Source organism: Mustelus asterias, unplaced genomic scaffold, assembly GCF_964213995.1.
Source record: "Mustelus asterias unplaced genomic scaffold, sMusAst1.hap1.1 HAP1_SCAFFOLD_145, whole genome shotgun sequence".
Taxonomy (NCBI): Eukaryota; Metazoa; Chordata; class Chondrichthyes; order Carcharhiniformes; family Triakidae; genus Mustelus; species Mustelus asterias.
Genome location: NW_027590170.1, coordinates 55592 through 74753, shown reverse-complemented (window position 1 = coordinate 74753; position 19162 = coordinate 55592). Strand labels below are relative to the sequence as shown.

Below are 19162 nucleotides of genomic sequence, written 5' to 3'. Positions count from 1 at the left end.
CCACACTGGGTGTTTTATTTCACCCGTTGCGAAAGCCACACGACCGCCTCGCCCTTCCATCAAGCTGCAGCACCCGCACCGCGCATGCTCCAATCACAACCTAACAGTGCGCCTGCGCAGCAGCTCCCGCAGTGAATGCTGGGCAATGGCTCTGCCATTGGATTGTACCTTTGTGGACACAGATTGGAACAACAGGGACAAGACCATTCATCAGCAATTCACACACTGGTCATGTCTGCCATGTCCTTGGTTATTGGTCACATGTGGTCAGCACTGCTGCCTCACAGCGCCAAGGACCTGGGTTCAATTCCAGCCTCAGGTTACTGTGTGGAGTTTGCACATTCTCCCCGTGTCTGCGTGGGTTTCCTCCCACAGTCCAAAGATGTGCAGGTTAGGTGGATTAGCCATGATAAATTGCCCCTTTCATGTTGGGGCATGAGATTACAGGAATAGGGCCTGGATGGGATCGTTGTCGGTGCAGGCTTGATGGGCCGAATGGCCTCCTTCTGCACTACAGGGATTCTATGATTCTGTGTGTCAAATTTAGTGCTCTGAACATTGTATAATTAAAAAGTAAGCATGCAACCTATTTTGCCAACAGAAATCGAGTACAATGTTGGTAAATGTGAGGTCATCCATTTTGGTAGGAATAACAGCAAAATGGACTATTTTTTTTAATTGTCACATGTTTTAGCATACAATGAAAAGTATTGTTTCTTCTGCGCTATAAAGACAAAACATACCGTTCATAGAGAAGGAAATGAGAGAGCGCAGAATGCAGTGCCACAGCCACAGCTAGGGTGCAGAGAAAGACCAACCCAATGCAAGATAGGCCCACCCAAAAGTCCGACAGCAGCACGGGAAGAAGCTGCTCTCGAGTCGGTCGGCACGCGACCCCAAGACCTCTGCATCCCCCTCCCGATGGAAGAAGGTGAGAGAGAGAATGTCGGGGGTGCGCGGGGTCCCCAACCATGCATTTAAATGGTAATAAATTGCAGCAAGCTGCTGCGCAAAGGGACCTGGGTGTCCTTGTGCATGAATCACAAAAAGATGGTTTGTCAGAGCCACCGGATGATAGTCATTAAGGCACGCTGCCCTGGCTTTTCTTTGGTATCGGGATGATGGTCCTCTTCTTGAAGCAGGTAGGGACCTTAGATTGTTGTAATGAGAGGTTGAAGATGTCTGTGAATACGCTTGCCAGCTGATCCACGCAGGACCTCAGTGCTCATTGGGGTACCCCGTCTGGGCCAGTTGCTTTCCATGGGTTGACTTTTGAGAAGGCTACTCTGATGTCTGCACTGGTGACCTAACATACAGAATCATTCGAGGCTTCTGGGATGGAGGGTGTGCTCTCGCTGACCTCTTGCTCACAACGGGCATAGAATGTGTTGAGCTCAGTGGGGAGGGGTGCATTGGAGCCGGTGATTTTACCTGCCTTAATCTCGTAGCCTTTTATGTCTTGCAGACCTTGCCATAGTCGACGGGAATCCATGTGGATAGCCTGGGATTCTAGCTTGATCCGGTACTGTCTTTTGGCATCTTTGATGGATCTTCATAGATCATATCTGGCTGTCTTGTATAGGTCAGTGTCGCCTGACATGAACATCTCAGATCTAAACTTCAGCAGACAGTGGATATCCCTGTTCATCCATGGTTTCTGGTTGGGAAACACATGGATTTGCTTCTTTGGCACACAGTCTTCTACACGCTTACTAATGAGTCAGTTACTGTAGTGGAGGACTCATTCAGGCTGGTCACAGAGTTTTTAAATACTGACCAATCTACTGACTCTAAGCAGTCTAGTAGGAGATCATCCGATTCCTCAGACCAATATTGCACGACTTTCTTTGGCAGATTCTCCCATTTCAGTTTTTGCTTTTAAGCTGGGAGCAGGAGCACAGACTTGATTTTCCAAGGTGTGGGCTGGTGATAGAGCAGTAGGCATTTTTGATATTTGTATCGCAGTGGTCTAGGATGTTTGGGCCTCTGATGGAACAGATGTGTTGCAGGTACCTTGGTAGAACACCCTTGAGCTTGGCCTGATTGAAGTTTCGGCTACGATGAACAAGGCCTCAGGACAAGGCCTCGTCTCAAGGCTATTTGTGGTGGTGTATATTTCATCCAATGCCGTCTTCACGCCTGCGTGGGGTGGGACGTAAACTGCTGTCAGGCTAACAGAGGTGAACTCCCATGGAAGGTAGTCAGGGTGGCATTTTAGCGTCGGGTATTCTAGGCCCGGGGATCCAATGTAATGATAATACAGTCAGTATCGAGTGCACCATAACCAAAGTTTGGGTCTCATTTGATAGCGAGTGAGTCATGGTCTATTGATATAATATATTCCAATTCTGTTATTTGTCACTCTGCCACTTACTATTTGACAATAACCTGCCTGATATTAAAATGTTACTGCATTTTACAACTGCAGGTCCTGGGGCTGATTGGAATCTGGTGTAACAATGATAATCACAAAGATCGGTTCCAGTGTCGCTGAGGTCATTTTGCCTGCAGGTAACCTGACATTAAGGGAGACAAGAGGCCCAACAAATATTTGCTTGTAAGAGGAGGACAAGATGTAAGGGGGCAATGATAGTTTGAGGTTTGTGTGTTATGCTGAGTGTCACTGGGAGGTGAGTGGGAAAATAGGAATGCAAACATCATGGCAGAGACATGTGTTACTGACTCTACTTGACTGAGAGCTGTTATGCTCAAGGGGAGAATAATGAGGACATGGGGAACTCCAGAGATTTCTGATATTGAGGTGTACCTGTGAGAGGAACTGAAAATAATCAGTTCCTTCTCATGGTTATCTGCAATTCTTGAGTTACAGTCACATGGGAAACAGATCTGACAGCTCATCAAACCCAATGTTTTGATCTTCTGTTTGAGACACATTGTGACTGAAAAGATCAAATGTTAAAACCTCAGGAGAGAAACATTCAGAATGTCACAAAGACGAGTGAACTGTCAATTAATCCCATTTACCATCGTTCTGCCAAATTCCCTCTGCAAGTATTTATCCAATTCTCTTTGACATTTACTATTAAATTGGGCAGCACGGTGGCTGGGCAGCACGGCGGCACAGTGGTTAGCACTGCTGCTTCACAGCGCCGGGTTCAATTCCCGGCTTGAGTCACTGTGTGGAGTTTGCACGTTCTCCCCGTGTCTGCGTGGGTTTCTTCCGGGTGCTCCGGTTTCCTCCCACATTCTGAAAGACGTGCTGGTTAGATGCATTGACCCAAACAGGTGCCGGACTGTGGTGACACGGGGAATTTCACAGAACTTCATTGCAGTGTTAATGTAAGCCTTACTTGTGACCAATAAACTTTACTTGAAATCTGCTTCTCGCACCTGTCAGTTTGTACATTCCAGATTGCATCAAATTATTGTGTAAAAAATCATCCTCATCACCCTCTCCAGTTAAGTTGTCAATTATGTTAAATCTCTGTATCCCCTCTGTGTACAGACTCTCCTGCACCTGGGAAACAGTTTCTTCCGATCGACAGACCCTCCAATACCTGGGAAATAGATTCTCTCCATCGAAAGACCCTTCTGCACCTGGGAAAGTTTCTCCCCATCGACAGACCCTTCTGCACCTGGGAAAGTTTCTCCCCATCGACAGACCCTCCTGCTTCTGGGAAACAGTTCCTCTCCATTGACACTATCATAAATCGTTTGTCATTTTAAACATCTCTATTAAACCTCCCCATCACGTACCCTGATCTAAGACAGAAAAACCCATGTTTTTCCTGCCCTGAAGAATCATATGGACTCAAAATGTTAACTGTTTCTCTCTGACTTGCTGAGTTTTTCTGCTTTTTTCCCTGTTTTTCCTTCTATAATCAATCAGAAACCCTTCATGATGCTGAACATCTCGGTTAAATAGGAACACACAGAGACTGAGAGAGATACAGAGGAGAGACAGAAAGACAGAAACATTGAGAGAGATTTTAAAAAACAGAAAGATGAGGTGGTCAGAGATAAAAGCTGAGAAACAGAGGAAACAAGCAATACAGAGAGAATGATATACAATATAAGGGAGCAGGCTATCAGTCCCCAGCTATGGGGAGCAGAGGGAACTCAGTGACTGATCCACAAATACAGCTCGTTATATCCGGGAATGGAGACTCTGAACAGAAATAACAGACTCATTTGTAAATGTCACTGCAATGTGATCCTGTGTGACTCTGCCCTGTCTCTGTGGATGGATATAGGCCGCACTGATACATGTTCTCACCAGATTGTGGCCCCTGGATTTATTTTTTGCCCAGAAGTGAGATGCGCGGTTTGCAACCGGCAGCAGAGAAACAGGAAGTTGTATTTCCTGAGAGTGAAACAGGCGACATCAGTTTGAGATGTTATCACCGTGAATATTCTTCCTGTCTGTGAGGGTGAACTCACTCTGACAGCATCAAGAACAACCACACAGATTGCTGCCGCTCTCAGCATTACATTCATCTCCATTCCCATGTTAAACAATAAACAAAGATTATTTGGGTTTTTAACAGTCAATGAATTGGGAGATGGACTGAGGGTCATCACTGGGAGAGATGAGGGGAAATTATAGAAAGGAATGAGTTTCCCCCAAAGAGGGTGATCAGAAAATGAGAGTGAGTCAGGGCCTGTCAGAGGAAGTGGGAGAGAGAAGTGGGGAGACAATGGCCTCGTGGTATTATCGCTAGATGTTAATGCAGAAACTCAGCAAATTTTCTGGGGACCCAGATTCGAATACCGCCATGGCAGATGGTGGAATTTGAATTCAATTCAAAACATCTGGAATTAAGAATCGAGTGATGACCATGAAACCATTGTCAGAAAAACCCATCTGGTTCGCTAATGTCCTTTAGGGAAGGAAATCTGCTGTCTTTACCCGGTCTGGTCTACATGTGACTCCAGGGCCACAGCAATGTGGTTGACTCTCAGCTGCCCTCTGAACAAGGGCAACTAGGGATGGGTAATAAATGCTGGCCAGTCAGCGGCACCTGTGTCCCACATATGAATAAAAAAAACAGAGAGAGAAGATTGAGTCTCTGTAAATTCGATGTTGTCTCAGACAGAGAAGAGAGATTGAAGGTGTTTGGTGCTTTTTTAGAGAGAGATAACCAGAGAATAAAAAATTAAGTGAGTTTCAGCACTATCTGACATAAAAAAGTTAAATGAATGAGTGTCTGAGAGAAAGATAGAGGTTACGTGACTGAGACAGTATTTGAGAGAGAGGTAAGGGAGTGAAAGGAGCGTGTTTAATTGAGTGTAGAGGTGGAAGGTAAGTGAAATGAGTGTCTGAGAGGAGAGCGATGTTAAGTGAGTCAGTATCTGACAGAGAGGAGAGATATTAACTGAGTACCTGACAGAGAGGAGAGATATTGAGTATCTGACAGAGAGGAGAGATATTAAGTGAGTACCTGACAGAGAGGAGAGATATTAAGTGAGTATCTGACAGAGAGGAGAGATATTGAGTATCTGACAGAGAGGAGAGATATTGAGTATCTGACAGAGAGGAGAGATATTGAGTATCTGACAGAGAGGAGAGATATTAAGTGAGTACCTGACAGAGAGGAGAGATATTGAGTATCTGACAGAGAGGAGAGATATTGAGTATCTGACAGAGAGGAGAGATATTAAGTGAGTACCTGACAGAGGGGAGAGATATTAAGTGAGTATCTGACAGAGAGGAGAGATATTAAGTGAGTGAGAAGAGGTTCACACAACTGAGGATCACTGAGAATAATCCAAAATAAGGAGATCACCCAGAAAACTACCAATAGGAATCTTCAGCTGAACACATCATTCATTCTTAAAGGGACAGTTGGGGCTTGATGCTGTTCAGTTTCCAGTTAAAGGGACAGGCACAGCTTCACTCTTCTCTCTATTCTGTTTATAATGGTTAAAGGTTGATAGGAGTGAGGTTTATTTAAAAGGACAGTGTGTGGGAAGCCTCATCAATAAAACTGGGAATTCTTGGACACGCTGTAGCTCCTTTTTATCTGGGAATCAAATTGTTGTCTAATTGTCCCAGCAGATAACAGGTTCCTTTGAACTCTCCAGCTGCTACTTTAATGCAGACTTTAACCAATTTATTTTAAACTGGTTTCTGTTCAATAAACTGGCACTGACACAAACACATTAAAATATTTTAGACTTTTCTGCATTTTCAGTCTGGAAATCTAATCCTGCCGTTTCACTCTCAGTCAGGAACAGATCCGAGTTTTGCACCAATCTCTGATTTAGCAGCATCCTACCAGCATTCACTGTTGTTCTTCCTGACTCTAAACACAGTTGTAAAGGAACTTCTGTTCCTGGTCTAGGAGCGCTGAAACATAGAAGGGAGCGACTGAGGTTCTTGCACATCTCAGGATTAAACCACACGGGTACTTTGCTGTCGTGAAGAGAGATGAGGAAGAGCAAAGTGCTGTTTGTCCCTCTCTGTGACCCTGAAGGACTGCGTCCTGTTTGCCATATGATCCTCCCCCGATTGTCCTTTCTGAGCTCCAGCCTGGTGATGTGGGGTCAGGTGGGAAAGACAAAAATCGACAACAATTTTAAAAAACAAAGCTGGTCTATTTCATATTTATTCAGAATATTAAACCTCAACGGATGAAGACTGTCAGAGTGAACACGATTCAGTCCTGGATATGATTAACAGCATCATTAAGAGTAGAATCCAAACCTTGCAGTCGTTTGTGAACTCGCTGGTGTGTTAGCAGGTGGGATGACTGAATAAATCCCTTTCCACAGACATTACAGGTGAACGGCCTCTCCCCAGTGTGAACTCGCTGGTGTTTCAGAAGATAAGATAAATGAGAAAATCCCTTCCCACAGACAGAGCAGGTAAATGGCCTCTCCGCACTGTGAACTTTCTGGTGTGTCAGCAGGTTGGATGACTGACTGAATCCCTTCCCACACACAGAGCAGGTGAACGGCCTCTCCCCAGTGTGAACTCGCTGGTGATTCAATAAGTTGGATGAACGAGTGAATCCCTTCCCACAGTCTGAGCAGGTGAAGGGCCTCTCCCCAGTGTGAATTCTCTGGTGGTTCAATAGGGCAGATGGACGGCTGAATCCCTTCCCACACACACAGCAGGTGAATGGCCTCTCCCCAGTGTGAGCATATTGGTGCGTTAGCAAATCCTTTTTATTTTCAAAGCTCTTCTCACAGTGGGAACAATTAAAAAGTTTGTTATCAGAGTGAACAAGTTGATGTGTCTGCAAGTGGGATGACTGAATGAATCCTTTCCCACACACAGAGCAGGTGAACGGTCTCTCCCCAGTGTGAATTCGTTGGTGTGTCAGCAGATCCTTTTTGCATTTAAAACTCTTCTCACAGTCAGAACATGTAAACATTCTCTCATCAGTGTGAACAAGTTGGTGTGTCACAATGTGGGATGAGCGAGTGAATCCCTTCCCACACACAGGGCAGGTGAACGGCCTCTCCCCAGTGTGAACCCGTTGGTGAGTCAGAAGGTTGTATGAATGGGTGAATCCCTTCCCACAGACGGAGCAGGTGAACGGTCTCTCCCCAGTGTGACTGCGCCGATGAACTTCCAGTTGTGATGGGAAACCGAATCCCTTCCCACAATCCACACATTTCCACGGTTTCTCCATGGTGCGGGTGTCCTTGTGTTTCTCCAGGTTGGATGATCAGTTCAAGCCTCATCCACACACACAACATACACGTAGTTTCACCCTGCTGTGAACTGTGATGTTTTTTCAGGCTGTGTAACTGGTTAAAGCTCTTTCCACATTCAGTTCACTGGAACACTCTCACTCGGGTGTGTGTTTGTCTCGATGCTTTTCCGGTCACACTGATGTTTAATTTCTTTGCCCACAGGCAGAACAGACAAATATTTCTCTTTCTATATTCAAAGACCAATGATATTCAGCTCCGAAGGAACTGAATGACTTTGTCAGATGTGATGTCCGGTTTGAATTTTCTGTCTGCCAATCTTTCACTTCCAATATCCTGTAAAAACAGTTTAGAAAAGTCATCACTGTCAGAACACGATAGAAACTCTGAACAGACAATTCTAGTTCGTCTGGAACATTTTTTCCTCTCTTGTTCCCCCAAATCTGTAAATCTCCGTCCCACACACTCTCCCTCCTCCCTGGGCTGAAATCCAAACCCATCTCACCATTTCTTTCCTCCACTCCCAGTTTTCTCCCTCCCTCTCCTCTGTCTGGGTTCAGTTCTCCAGCTCCTGTCTGCAGACTGACAATAAAACCAATGGGTCTTATTGGGGATGTTGGGGCCTCCAGCGGGTGTTTGTGAATCCTCCCCGCCCACCTCCCGGGGTTTCCTTCCTTCCCAGAGATCAGAACCCTCATTGATTTGAGGCCAAAGTGTAACCTCTTATTTATTGTCCCCCTCCCCCATCCTCTGATGTGAACCATCCTCCAGTGGCTGAGCCAGGATGGGGCCGTTAACCTGGGCCTGTTCCCGGGAGGGAGGGAGGGAGAAGCCCCGCAGCTGCAAACCAGGGAGCTGACAATGATTCTGAAGGGTTTGCGGATCCACAAAGTGTTTCCAAATCCTCCCAGCCACCGCCTAACGCTGACTCCGCTTCTCCGGGACAAACAAGCGCCAAGGACAGCAATGACACTGCGCATGCTCCACATCACAATGCCCGGGAGCTGATTGACGCCAGCTCCGGACCAATAGGAAGAGGGGGCGGGACTGGAGGACCGAGCGGGAGCGGCTGGTCCTCCAACCAATCGGAGTGAATGAGGGGCGGGACCTGAAGCATGCGCAGTGCGGGTAATGGCGACGGCGGCGGACGGACGGTTTCAACTTGGAAGCGAGAACAATACAAGGTAGAGGGCGGCGCGCGGGGAATGATAAATGTGGCGGGTGGGTGGCCTTCAAAAAGAATACGGCCCGGCCGTACATCTTAGAGGCCGCGACAATGGCTGAGGGGCCGACAACCCCAGCCATTGCCTTGACACAGGCCTCGATGGACATGTCGGGGTGGGCGTAGCACTTAACCCCGAGCTGCCGCGTGAGCAACGAAAAAGGTGGCAGGGCCTTGGGAGCGGCGGGGGCTCTGGCAGCTGCCACGCCCGCATAGGTGGGCCGAGAAGGCTCTGCCACGGCAGGGCGTATAAGAGGAGGGAAAAATAAGGGAGGGTAGGGTAGGTGGATGGGGATCTAGGTGCTCTCTCCCCGGAGCGAGAGAGGAGGTCGGAGGAGCAGGAGGGAGGACGAGGGACAAGGCACGGGAGGGGGGCCGGTGCCCCAGTCAGGGGGAAAGAGGGGAGGGGGTGCCGGTGTTGGGGGCAGCAGCAGTGGGTGGGGGACTTTACTCCTCCAGCCCTTTTGGGCGCAAACAGTTCAAGTCCGGGGTGTCTTCACCCCACCCGCCCGCCCGCCCGCCCGCCCGCAGATGGAAAAAACAGTCTGAATTTACTTCACCCCCCCCCCCATCCCTTTCAGGCACCGACCTTCTGATGATGAGGGCACCAGCCCAACCACTCAGTCCCTCGATGTTGAAACATGCAGTCCTCCCTCCCATAGATGGAAAGAAAAAAGAAAGAAACTCACTCCGTGTCCTCTCTCCCTCCAGGGAGAGAGCACCCTCCAGTGGGCGGACGGACGGAAGACAGGCAGGCCAGACGGCAGGCAGGCAGGCCAGACGGCAGGCAGGCCAGACGGCAGGCAGGCAGGCAGGCCGGACAGCAGGCAGGCAGGCAACAGCTCACCTTCCTCCCCCTTCCCACTTTCAGATGCTGGAATTAACAAATTAACATTCCTGCCCGGTTCTGACCCGGGGACCTTTCGCGTGTCAGGCAAACGTGACAACCACTTCACTACAGAAACAACCTCTCTGATGTTGGAGACAGGAGGAAGTTTCAGTCTGTCTGAAGCTCAATCTTCATTCACGCAAAGCCCGCGCTCTGATCAGCTGGAGGACCAGAGTCCTTCCGGTCCTCCAACTCTTCCTATTAATCAACACCTCAGAAGGTCAGGGGGCAGGATCTGCCCTGCAATTCACAGCTTCCCCCTCCCTTGGACATGCGCAGTCCCGGGCCGGGGGGAGGGGGAGCTCACCGAGCGGCTTCTCGCTCTGGCCGGAGCCGCCAGCCGGTTGCCTGGAAACCGTGGCTCGATGTGGTGCAGGGGGAGGGGAACAATGGGTGGGGGCGGGGCTCCCGGGTCCACGCGCCCGGGCCTGCTCACTGGAACCCGGAGACGTCACCGCGGAGCACAGTGATTCCCATTGGCTGATTCAAGGATGGCTCCACTGTGACGTCACAAAGGGGAAGTTGGCCAATGATGATGTAATTTAAACAATGCCTGAGATCACTTCACTTCTTGGTCAGACCCCCTTTTCAGTCCAGTGCTACTTGGAGTTTACCGTCAATTCAACAACTATTGGGTTACAAGTCCCTCACAGTTCTGATCACAAATTTATGATAAAATAATTCAAATAATGCATGAGAACGCTTCTTAACTAACTACCTACCACTGTTTGTTGATTGATCAGACCCCCTTTTTACACATTCAGGAATCTCAGCCACTGAACACCAGCCGGTCCTGGGATAAGTTTAATTCTAACTCATTATGAGTAAATATTCTCACCAGGTCCTCTTTCAGAGCCCTGCTAAGCAGCTTTAATGGTTCATGATTGCAGAAACTGAGCAGTCACAGGAATGTGGTCAAGATAGTCATGTCCCACAATGCCTCGCATTTAATCTGCAGTCCTTCAGTTATAACAGGATATGTGGCTGTCTGTAGCTGCCTCGGCCACGATCAGCACCAACACTGCCTTCCTGAACTGCTACAATGCCTGAGGTGTAAGTACACCCACAGTACTGTTAGGGAGGGATTTCCAGCTACACATTCCACACTTCCTCTAGACTGTGGGTGGATACGAGATTGATACATTTCATTCAACTGCACCCAAGCTGAGTTATTCAAATCCCTTTATTGTACGGGACAATATATTCATGATTTCTTTAAAACAGAAATTAAACATTCCCATTTGATTTCAGGTATTAACATATTCTGTTAGTTTGTTCTTTATTGTCAATGTCAGGCTGGGGGTTGTTCCTCTTGGAGAAAAGGAGGTTGAGGGGAGATTTGATAGAGGTGGACAAGATTCTGACAGGTTTAGATAAGGTGGACAAAGAAAAGCTGTTCCCATTAGCTGACGGACAAGGACGAGGGGGACACAGATTTATGGTTTTGGGTCAGAGATGCAGGAGGGATGTGAGGAAGAATATTTTGATGCAGCGAATGGTAATGACCTGGAACTCGCTGCCTACGAGGGTGGAGGAAGTGGAGACAATAAACAATTACAAAGGAAATTGGATGGGCATTGGGAGGTTTCAAACAGAAATAGTGACTCTGAACTTCCTAACACCCTGTCACTCTGTGATCCGTGTGAAATCTGAAACCAGGTATTGGCAACAAGACTCAAAGAGCATCAGCCCACTGGAGACAAAGTCATGAGACCGGCCAGTCCAGCAGAAAGAAACCCTCTGACCCTCCCCATTGACCAACTGTGAGAATGAACAAAATGCAGTCCTGGATGTAATTGAGAGCAGAAACAATAACAGCAGAATCCAACCCCTGGAATCACTCGTGAACTTTTTGGTGTCTCAGCAGCTGGGATAAAAGACTGAATATCTTCTCACACACAGAGCAGGAGAACGGTCTCTCCCCAGTGTGAACTCGCTGGTGTCTCAGCAGCCGGGATGAAACTTTGAATCCCTTCCCACACTGAGAGCAGGTGAACGGCCTCTCCCCAGTGTGAACTCGCTGGTGTATCTGCAGGTCAGATAATTGACTGAACCCCTTCCCACACTGAGAGCAGGTGAACGGCCTCTCCCCAGTGTGAACTCGCTGGTGTCTACGCAGGGTGGATAAATTAGTGAATCCCTTCCCACACTGAGAGCAGGTGAACAGTCTCTCCCCAGTGTGAACTCGCTGGTGTCTCTGCAGGTTGGATAACTGACTGAATCCCTTCTCACACTGAGAGCAGGTGAATGGCTTCTCCCCAGTGTGGCTGCGCCGATGAACTTCCAGCTCTGAAGGGGCTCCGTATCCCTTCCCACAGTCCGCACATTTCCATGGTTTCTCCATGGTGCAGGTGTCCTTGCCTCTCTCTTGGGTGGACAATCAGTTGAAGCCTCGTCCACACACAGAACACGTGTCCAGTCTCTCCCCGCTGTGAATGGTGTGATATTTATTCAGGCTATGTAACTGGTTAAAGCTCTTGAGTCTGTGAACTGGAAGACTCTCACTCGAGTGTGGCCGTGTGTTGGTGCTTTTCCAGTCACACTAATGTTTGAAATCTTTTCAAACTGACAGACCAGACAACAATTTCTCCTTCAAGATACAAAGGCCGATGATATTCAGGTCCCAAGGAATATGACTCTGTCAGATCTAGATGTGACGTTTGAGATTTCAGCCTGTGATTCCTCTTTCAATATCCTGTAAAACAAGTTTACAGAAGTCATCAGTGTCAGTGCAGGATAGAAATTCAGAACACACAATTCTAGTTTCTATGGAACATTCTTTCCTCTCTCCAGACTCAGAACATTGGCTCTATTCTCTCTCTATCTGGTGGATAGCGTGGGAAATGATGCTGCGGTAGATCAGCCAATTCTCAATGAATGGTTGAGGCAGTTCAATGGGCTGAATGGCCAACTGCAGCTCCTATTATGATTTCTGAGTCGTGGACAGGAAGCAGTGAGCATGGATCTGTCAATCAGCCTCAATCAGCACCTTCAGGAGAATTGGGAGGGTGAATATTAGATACAGCAGAGTGAGAATGGAGGGAGAGTGTGTGGGATGGAGATTTACAGCTTTTGGGAATGAGAGGGGAAAAAATGTTCATGAGAATCATAGAATTAATACATCTTATCAACTGTCCCTGAGCCTTCACAATGAATCTCTCTTCTCAGGACACTCTTATCTCTGACTTGTCTGTGCTGCTCGCAGTCTCACAAAGCAGCTGCCTGTGTGTTGATACGAGGGGCCCTGCGAGGCAAGTTTAATGCTCCATGACTGTGTCTTTAATGACTGAATAACTATAGGAATATGGTCAAGTCAGCTAAATCACATGATGCTTTATATTTCGGTTAGTAACTGCCCATTTTGTTAACATAGCACATTTGGATATATAAATATATATAAAAGCAAAATATTGCGGATGCTGGAATCTGAAACAAAAACAGAAAATGCTGGAAAATGTCAGCAGGTCTGACAGCATCTGTGGAGAGAGAATAGAGCCAACGTTTAAAGTCTGGATGACCCTTCATCAGAGTTCTGACAAAGGGTCATCCAGACTCGAAATGTTAGTCTATTCTCACTCTATAAATATATATACGACAGCTGCCTCAGCCTTGGCCCACTCTAACACATGCACGAAGCAGTGCTGACTATGTGGAAATGCTCAGATTAAAGTTTCCTGCCTTCTCTTTAACAGCGAGTGAAAATGTTTATCGGCTTGCAGACCTTCAAAGGAGTCAGTGTCTGCTATTTCAGCATGAACAGGCTAATCTTCACTGACGTAGGCCCCAGAACATTCTGCTTTTCGGCCTTCACCAGAGGGTGAGCAAGACCAGATTTCTCCATAACAAATACCAAAGGCGAGATATGGGGATATGCTATGCAAATAAAAGATTAGCAGAAGTCAATTTTGAACGCGAAAGGGCGAAAAGCTAGGATTTAATTGGCGAATATGTCCGTCAATGAAGGATTAGAAACATTCCTGGTTTCTGATTTGCTGTAATTGACTATTATTGCCAAGTTATTTTTCTGTAACATCAGAACCACTTGCGGGACAGCTGCACAGGGTTTCTCCTTGTGCACAAGTCATTAAAGGGCCCACATTGGATTATGCCTGGTGTCCAGTGCTGTTTGTACTCAAGTTGACTAAGAATGCTTAAAGTTGCTGGTACCCAGGATCTCTGACAACTCTCCCTAACCAGACCTTGATTACCCAAAGGTTGGCCAAATCCTCTCCAGTAACTTACCCGCCACTGTTGTCAGGTTCACCGGCCTGTAATTACCAGGCTTCTCTTTGCAACCCTTCTCCAACAATGGAATAACATTAGCCACACTCTAGTCTTCCAGAACTTCACCAGTGGAAAGGGATGAAGCAAATATTTCTGCAAGAGCCTCTGCAATTTCTTCCCCAAACTCCCACAAGATCAGAGGATGCACTTGATTAGATTTATTACTGTCACATGTACTAGTATACAGTGAAAAGAATTGTTTCTTGCACACTATCAAGACAAGGCATACAGTTCATAGAGAAGGAAAGGAGAGAGTGCAGGATGTAGTGTTACAGTCATAGCTAAGGTGGACAGAAAGATCAACTTAGTGCGGGGTAGGTCCATTCAAAAGTCTGATGGCAACAGGGAAGAAGCTGTTCTTGAGTTGGTTGGTACGTGAGCTCAGACTTTTGTTTCATTTCCCAAAGGAAATAGGTGGAAGAGTGAATGTCCGGGGTGCGAGGGTTGATTATGCTGGCTGCTTTTCCGAGGCACCCGGATGTGTACACAGAGTCAATGGATGGGAGGCAGGTTTGGGTGATGGACTGGGCTTCATTCACAATCCTTTGAGGAATCCTTTGTTGAGAAAAGCATGGATGTTAGGGAACTTGAGGAAATAAATAGTGATGTCTTCAGGAGTGCACATGTAACAGAGAAGGAGGTGCTGGAAGTCTTAAAGTGCATCAAGGTAGATAAATCCCCGGGACCTGATGAAGTGGATCCCAGGACATTGTGGGAGGCTAGGGAGGAAATTGTGGGTCCCCTAGCAGAGATATTTGAATCATCGATAGTCACAGGTGAGGTGCCTGAAGATTGGACGGTGGCAAATGTTGTGCCTTTGTTTGAGAAGGGCTGCAGGGAAAAGCCTGGGAACTACAGGCCGGTGGGTGAGCCTCACATCTGTAGTGGCTGAGTTGCTTGAAGGAATTTTGAGAGACAGGATCTACAGGCATTTAGAGACGCAAGGACTGATTAGGGACAGCATGGCTTTGTGAGTGGAAAATCATGTCTCACAAATTTGATTGAGTTTTTTAGAACTTAGAACATAGAAAAAAATACAGCACAAACAGGCCCTTCGGCCCACAAGTTGCGCCGGTCATGTCCCTACCTACCTAGGCTTATATATAGGCTTACCTATAACCCTCAATCCTATTAAGTCCCATGTACTCATCCAGAAGTCTCTTAAAAGACCCTATCGAGTTTGCCTCCACCACCCTGACGGCAGCCGATTCCACTACCCATCACCCTCTGAGTGAAGAACTTACCCCTGACATCTCCTCTGTAGCTACTCCCCAGGACCTTAAACCTGTATCCTCTCATAGCAGCCATTTCAGCCCTGGGAAAAAGCCTCCGAGAATCCACTCGATCTATACCTCTCAACATCTTGTACACCTCGATCAGGTCACCTCTCATCCTTCGACTCTCCAAGGAGAAAAGACCGAGCTCCCTCAACCTATCCTCATAAGGCATGCCAACCAATCCAGGCAACATCCTTGTAAATCTTCTCTGCACCCTTGCAATCATTTACACATCCCTCCTGTAATGAGGTGACCAGAACTGAGCACAGTCCTCCAAGTGGGGTCTGACGAGGGTCTTATGAAGCTGCATCATTATCTCCCAACTCCTAAACTCAATCCCTCGATTGATGAAGGCCAGCACACCATACGCCTTCTTAACCACCTCCTCTACCTGCGAGGCCGATTTAAGAGTCCTATGGACCCGGACCCCAAGGTCCTTCTGATCCTCTACACTGCTAAGAGTCTTACCCTTGATATTATATTTTTGAAGGGGTAACCAAGAAGGTAGATGAGGGCAGTGCAGTTGATGTTGTCTACATGGACTTTAGCAAGGCCTTTGACAAGGTACCACATGGTAGGTTGTCGCAGAAGGTTAAATCTCACAGGAGCCAGGGTACGGTAGCCAAATGGATACAAAATGGGCTTGATGACAGAAGATAGAGGGTGGTTGTGGAGGGTTGTTTTTCAAACTGGAGGCTTGTGACCAGCAGTGTGCCTCACGGATCGGTGCTGGGTCCTCTGTTATTTGCCATTTATATTCATGATTTGGATGGGAATATAGGAGGCATTGTTATTAATTTTGCAGATGACACCAAGATTGGTGGCATATTGGACAGTGAAGGTTATCTAGGATTGCAACAGGATCCTGGTCAATTGGACCAGTGGGCTGATGAATGGTAGATGGAGTTAAATTTAGATAAATGCAAGGTGATGCATTTTGGTGGATCGAACCAGGGCAGGACTTACTCAGTTAATGGTGGGACTTGAAGAGAGCTATAGAATAAAGAGATCCAGGAGTACAGGTTCATAGCTCCTTGAAAACGGAGTCACAGGTGGACAGAATGGTGAAGAAGGCATTCAGCATGCTTGGTTTCATTGGTCAGAACATTGAATACAGGAGTTGGGACGTCTTGTTGAAGTTGTAAAAGACATTGGTAAGGCCACACTTGGAATACTGTGTCCAGTTCTGGTCACCCTATTGTAGAAAGGATATTATTAAACAAGAAAACGTGCAGAAAAGATTTACTAGGATGCTACCGGGACTTGATGGTTTGAGTTATAAGGCTGGATAGACTGCGACTTTTTTCTCTGGAGCGTAGGAGGCTTTGTAGTGACCTTATAGCGGTCTATAAAATAATGAGGGGCATAGATCAGCGAGATAGTCAATATCTTTTCCCATTCCATTGTGACCTCACACTCCGACCCATTCCATTGTGACGTCACACTCCCACCCATTCCATTGTGACGTCACACTCTCACCCATTCCATTGTGATGTCACACTCTCACCCATTCCATTGTGATGTCACACCCTCACCCATTCCATTGTGACGTCAGGGCTTCACTCTCCCATCACAATCCCTGCCGGCCTCCCACATGCAGCCTCAATGGCGGCAGTCAGCCCGGGTCTAACACTACAAGCTGCCGCTCCATTTGGTACAAAGGGGGGGAACCGGGAAGTTCATTTCCGGGGTTTGGGTTTGAACAACATGTTTACAAAGTCTCTCCACCCACCCGCCACATTTATCATTCCCCGCACGCCGCCCTCTACCTCGTATTGATCTCGGTTCCGAGTCAAAACCATCCATCCGTCGCCATTACCGGCACTGCGCATGCTTCAGGTCGCGCCCCCCATTCACTCCGATTGGTTGGAGGACCAGCCGCTCCCGCTCGGTCCTCCAGCCCCGCCCCCTCTTCCTATTGGTCCGAGCTGCCGTCAATCAGTCCCCAGGCATTGTGATGTGGAGCATGCGCAGTGTCATTGCTGTCCTTGGCGCTTGTTTGTCCCGGAGAAGCGGAGTCAGCGTTAGGCGGTGGCTGGGAGGATTTGGAAACACTTTGTGGATCCGCAAACCCTTCAGAATCATTGTCAGCTCCCTGGTTTGCAGCTGCGGGGCTTCTCCCTCCCTCCCTCCCGGGAACAGGCCCAGGTTAACGGCCCCATCCTGGCTCAGCCACTGGAGGATGGTTCACATCAGAGGATGGGGGAGGGGGACAATAAATAAGAGGTTACACTTTGGCCTCAAATCAATGAGGACTCTGATCTCTGGGAAGGAAGGAAACCCTGGGAGGTGGGCGGGGAGGATTCACAAACACCCGCTGGAGGCCCCAACACCCCCAGTAAGACCCATTGGTTTTATTGTCAGTCTGCAGACAGGAGCTGGAGAACTGAACCCAGACAGAGGAGAGGGAGGGAGAAAACTGGGAGTGGAGGAAAGAGATGGTGAGATGGGTTTGGATTTCAGCCCAGGGAGGAGGGAGAGAGAGTGTGTGGGACGGGGATTTACAGATTTGGGGGAACAAGAGAGGAAAAAATGTTCCTGACAAACTAGAATTGTCTGTTCAGAGTTTCTATCCTGTTCTGACAGTGATGACTTTTCTGAACTGTTTTTACAGGATATTGGAAGTGAAAGAATGGCAGACAGAAAACTCAAACCGAACATCATAACTGGCAAAGTCATTCAGTTCCTTCAGAGCTGAATATCATCGGTCTTTGAATTTGGAAAGAGAAATATTTGTCTGTTCTGCCTGTGGGCAAAGAAATTAAACATCACTGTGACTGGAAAAGCATCGAGACAAACACACACCCGAGTGAGAGTGTTCCAGTGAACTGCATGTGGATAGATCTTTAACCAGTTACACAGCCTGAAAAAACATCACAGTTCACAGCAGGGTGAAACTACGTGTGTGTTGTGTGTGTGGATGAGGCTTGAACTGATCATCCAACCTGGAGAAACACAAGGGCACCAGCACCATGGAGAAACCGTGGAAATGTGTGGAGTGCGGGAAAGGATTCAGTTTCCCATCACAACTGGAAGTTCATCGGCGCAGTCACACTGGAGAGAGACCGTTCACCTGCTCTGTTTGTGGGAAGGGGTTCACCCATTCATACAACCTTCTGACTCACCAACGGGTTCACACTGGGGAGAGGCCGTTCACCTGCCCTGTCTGTGGGAAAGGATTCACTCGCTCATCCCACATTGTGACACACCAAGTTGTTCACACTGATGAGAGACTGTCTCCATGTTCTGACTGTGAGAAGAGTTTTAAATGCAAAAAAGATCTGCTGACGCACCAATATACTCACACTGGGGAGAGGCCATTCACCTGCTGTGTGTGTGGGAAGGGATTCAGCCGCCCATCTGGCCTACTGAACCACCAGAGAATTCACACTGGGGAGAGGCCCTTCACCTGCTCAGACTGTGGGAAGGGATTCATTAATTCATCCAATCTTCTGATACACCAGCAGCTCCATACAGGGGATAGACCGTTCACCTGCTCTGGATGTGGGAAGAAATTCACCCGTTCATACAACCTTCTGACACACCAGCAGGTTCACAGTGAGGAGAGGCCATTCACTTGCTCCGTGTGTGGGAAGGGATTCACTCGTTCATCCAATCTATTGAATCACCAGCGAGTTCACACTGGGGAGAGGCCATTCACCTGTAACGTCTGTGGAAAGGGATTTATTCAGTCATCCCACCTGCTAACACACCAGCGAGTTCACAAACGACTGCAAGGTTTGGATTCTACACTTATTGATGCTGTTAATCATATCCAGGTCTGAATCATGTTCACTCTGACTTTTTTCTTCTGTTGAGGTTTGATATTCTGAATAAATGTGAAATAGACATTTGATTGAATCATTG

The 19162-nt window shown here is 47.6% G+C and overlaps 2 protein-coding genes across 3 annotated transcripts in view; one reads left to right on the top strand and one right to left on the bottom strand.

Moving 5' to 3' along the window:
- The window catches only part of LOC144484934 (uncharacterized), a 72507-nt gene that overhangs the window by 34389 nt on the left and 18956 nt on the right, over window positions 1-19162 (bottom strand). The window contains exons 2-3 of the mRNA XM_078203294.1: window positions 11656-11929; window positions 6838-7145 (exon numbers count right to left, since the gene is read on the bottom strand). Coding sequence (XP_078059420.1) covers window positions 6838-7145; window positions 11656-11929 — 582 coding nt within the window. The remainder of the gene's footprint in view (window positions 1-6837; window positions 7146-11655; window positions 11930-19162) is intronic.
- Window positions 8724-19153, top strand: LOC144484929 (uncharacterized). 2 transcript variants are annotated; one of them, XM_078203290.1, is made up of 3 exons: window positions 8727-8807; window positions 13427-13551; window positions 17910-19153. In XM_078203290.1, exon 3 carries the CDS (start codon window positions 18268-18270, stop codon window positions 19078-19080), a length of 813 nt encoding a protein of 270 aa, XP_078059416.1. In that variant the 5' UTR covers window positions 8727-8807; window positions 13427-13551; window positions 17910-18267; the 3' UTR covers window positions 19081-19153. The 2 variants fall into 2 exon arrangements, with proteins under 2 accessions (XP_078059415.1, XP_078059416.1); XM_078203289.1 differs by lacking the exon at window positions 13427-13551 and having other exon boundaries at window positions 8724-8807; window positions 17910-19143.

Bases quoted from the DNA above. Each gene is read 5' to 3' on its own strand.
- LOC144484929 (XM_078203290.1), top strand. From the start codon at position 18,268: ATGGAGAAACCGTGGAAATGTGTGGAGTGCGGGAAAGGATTCAGTTTC.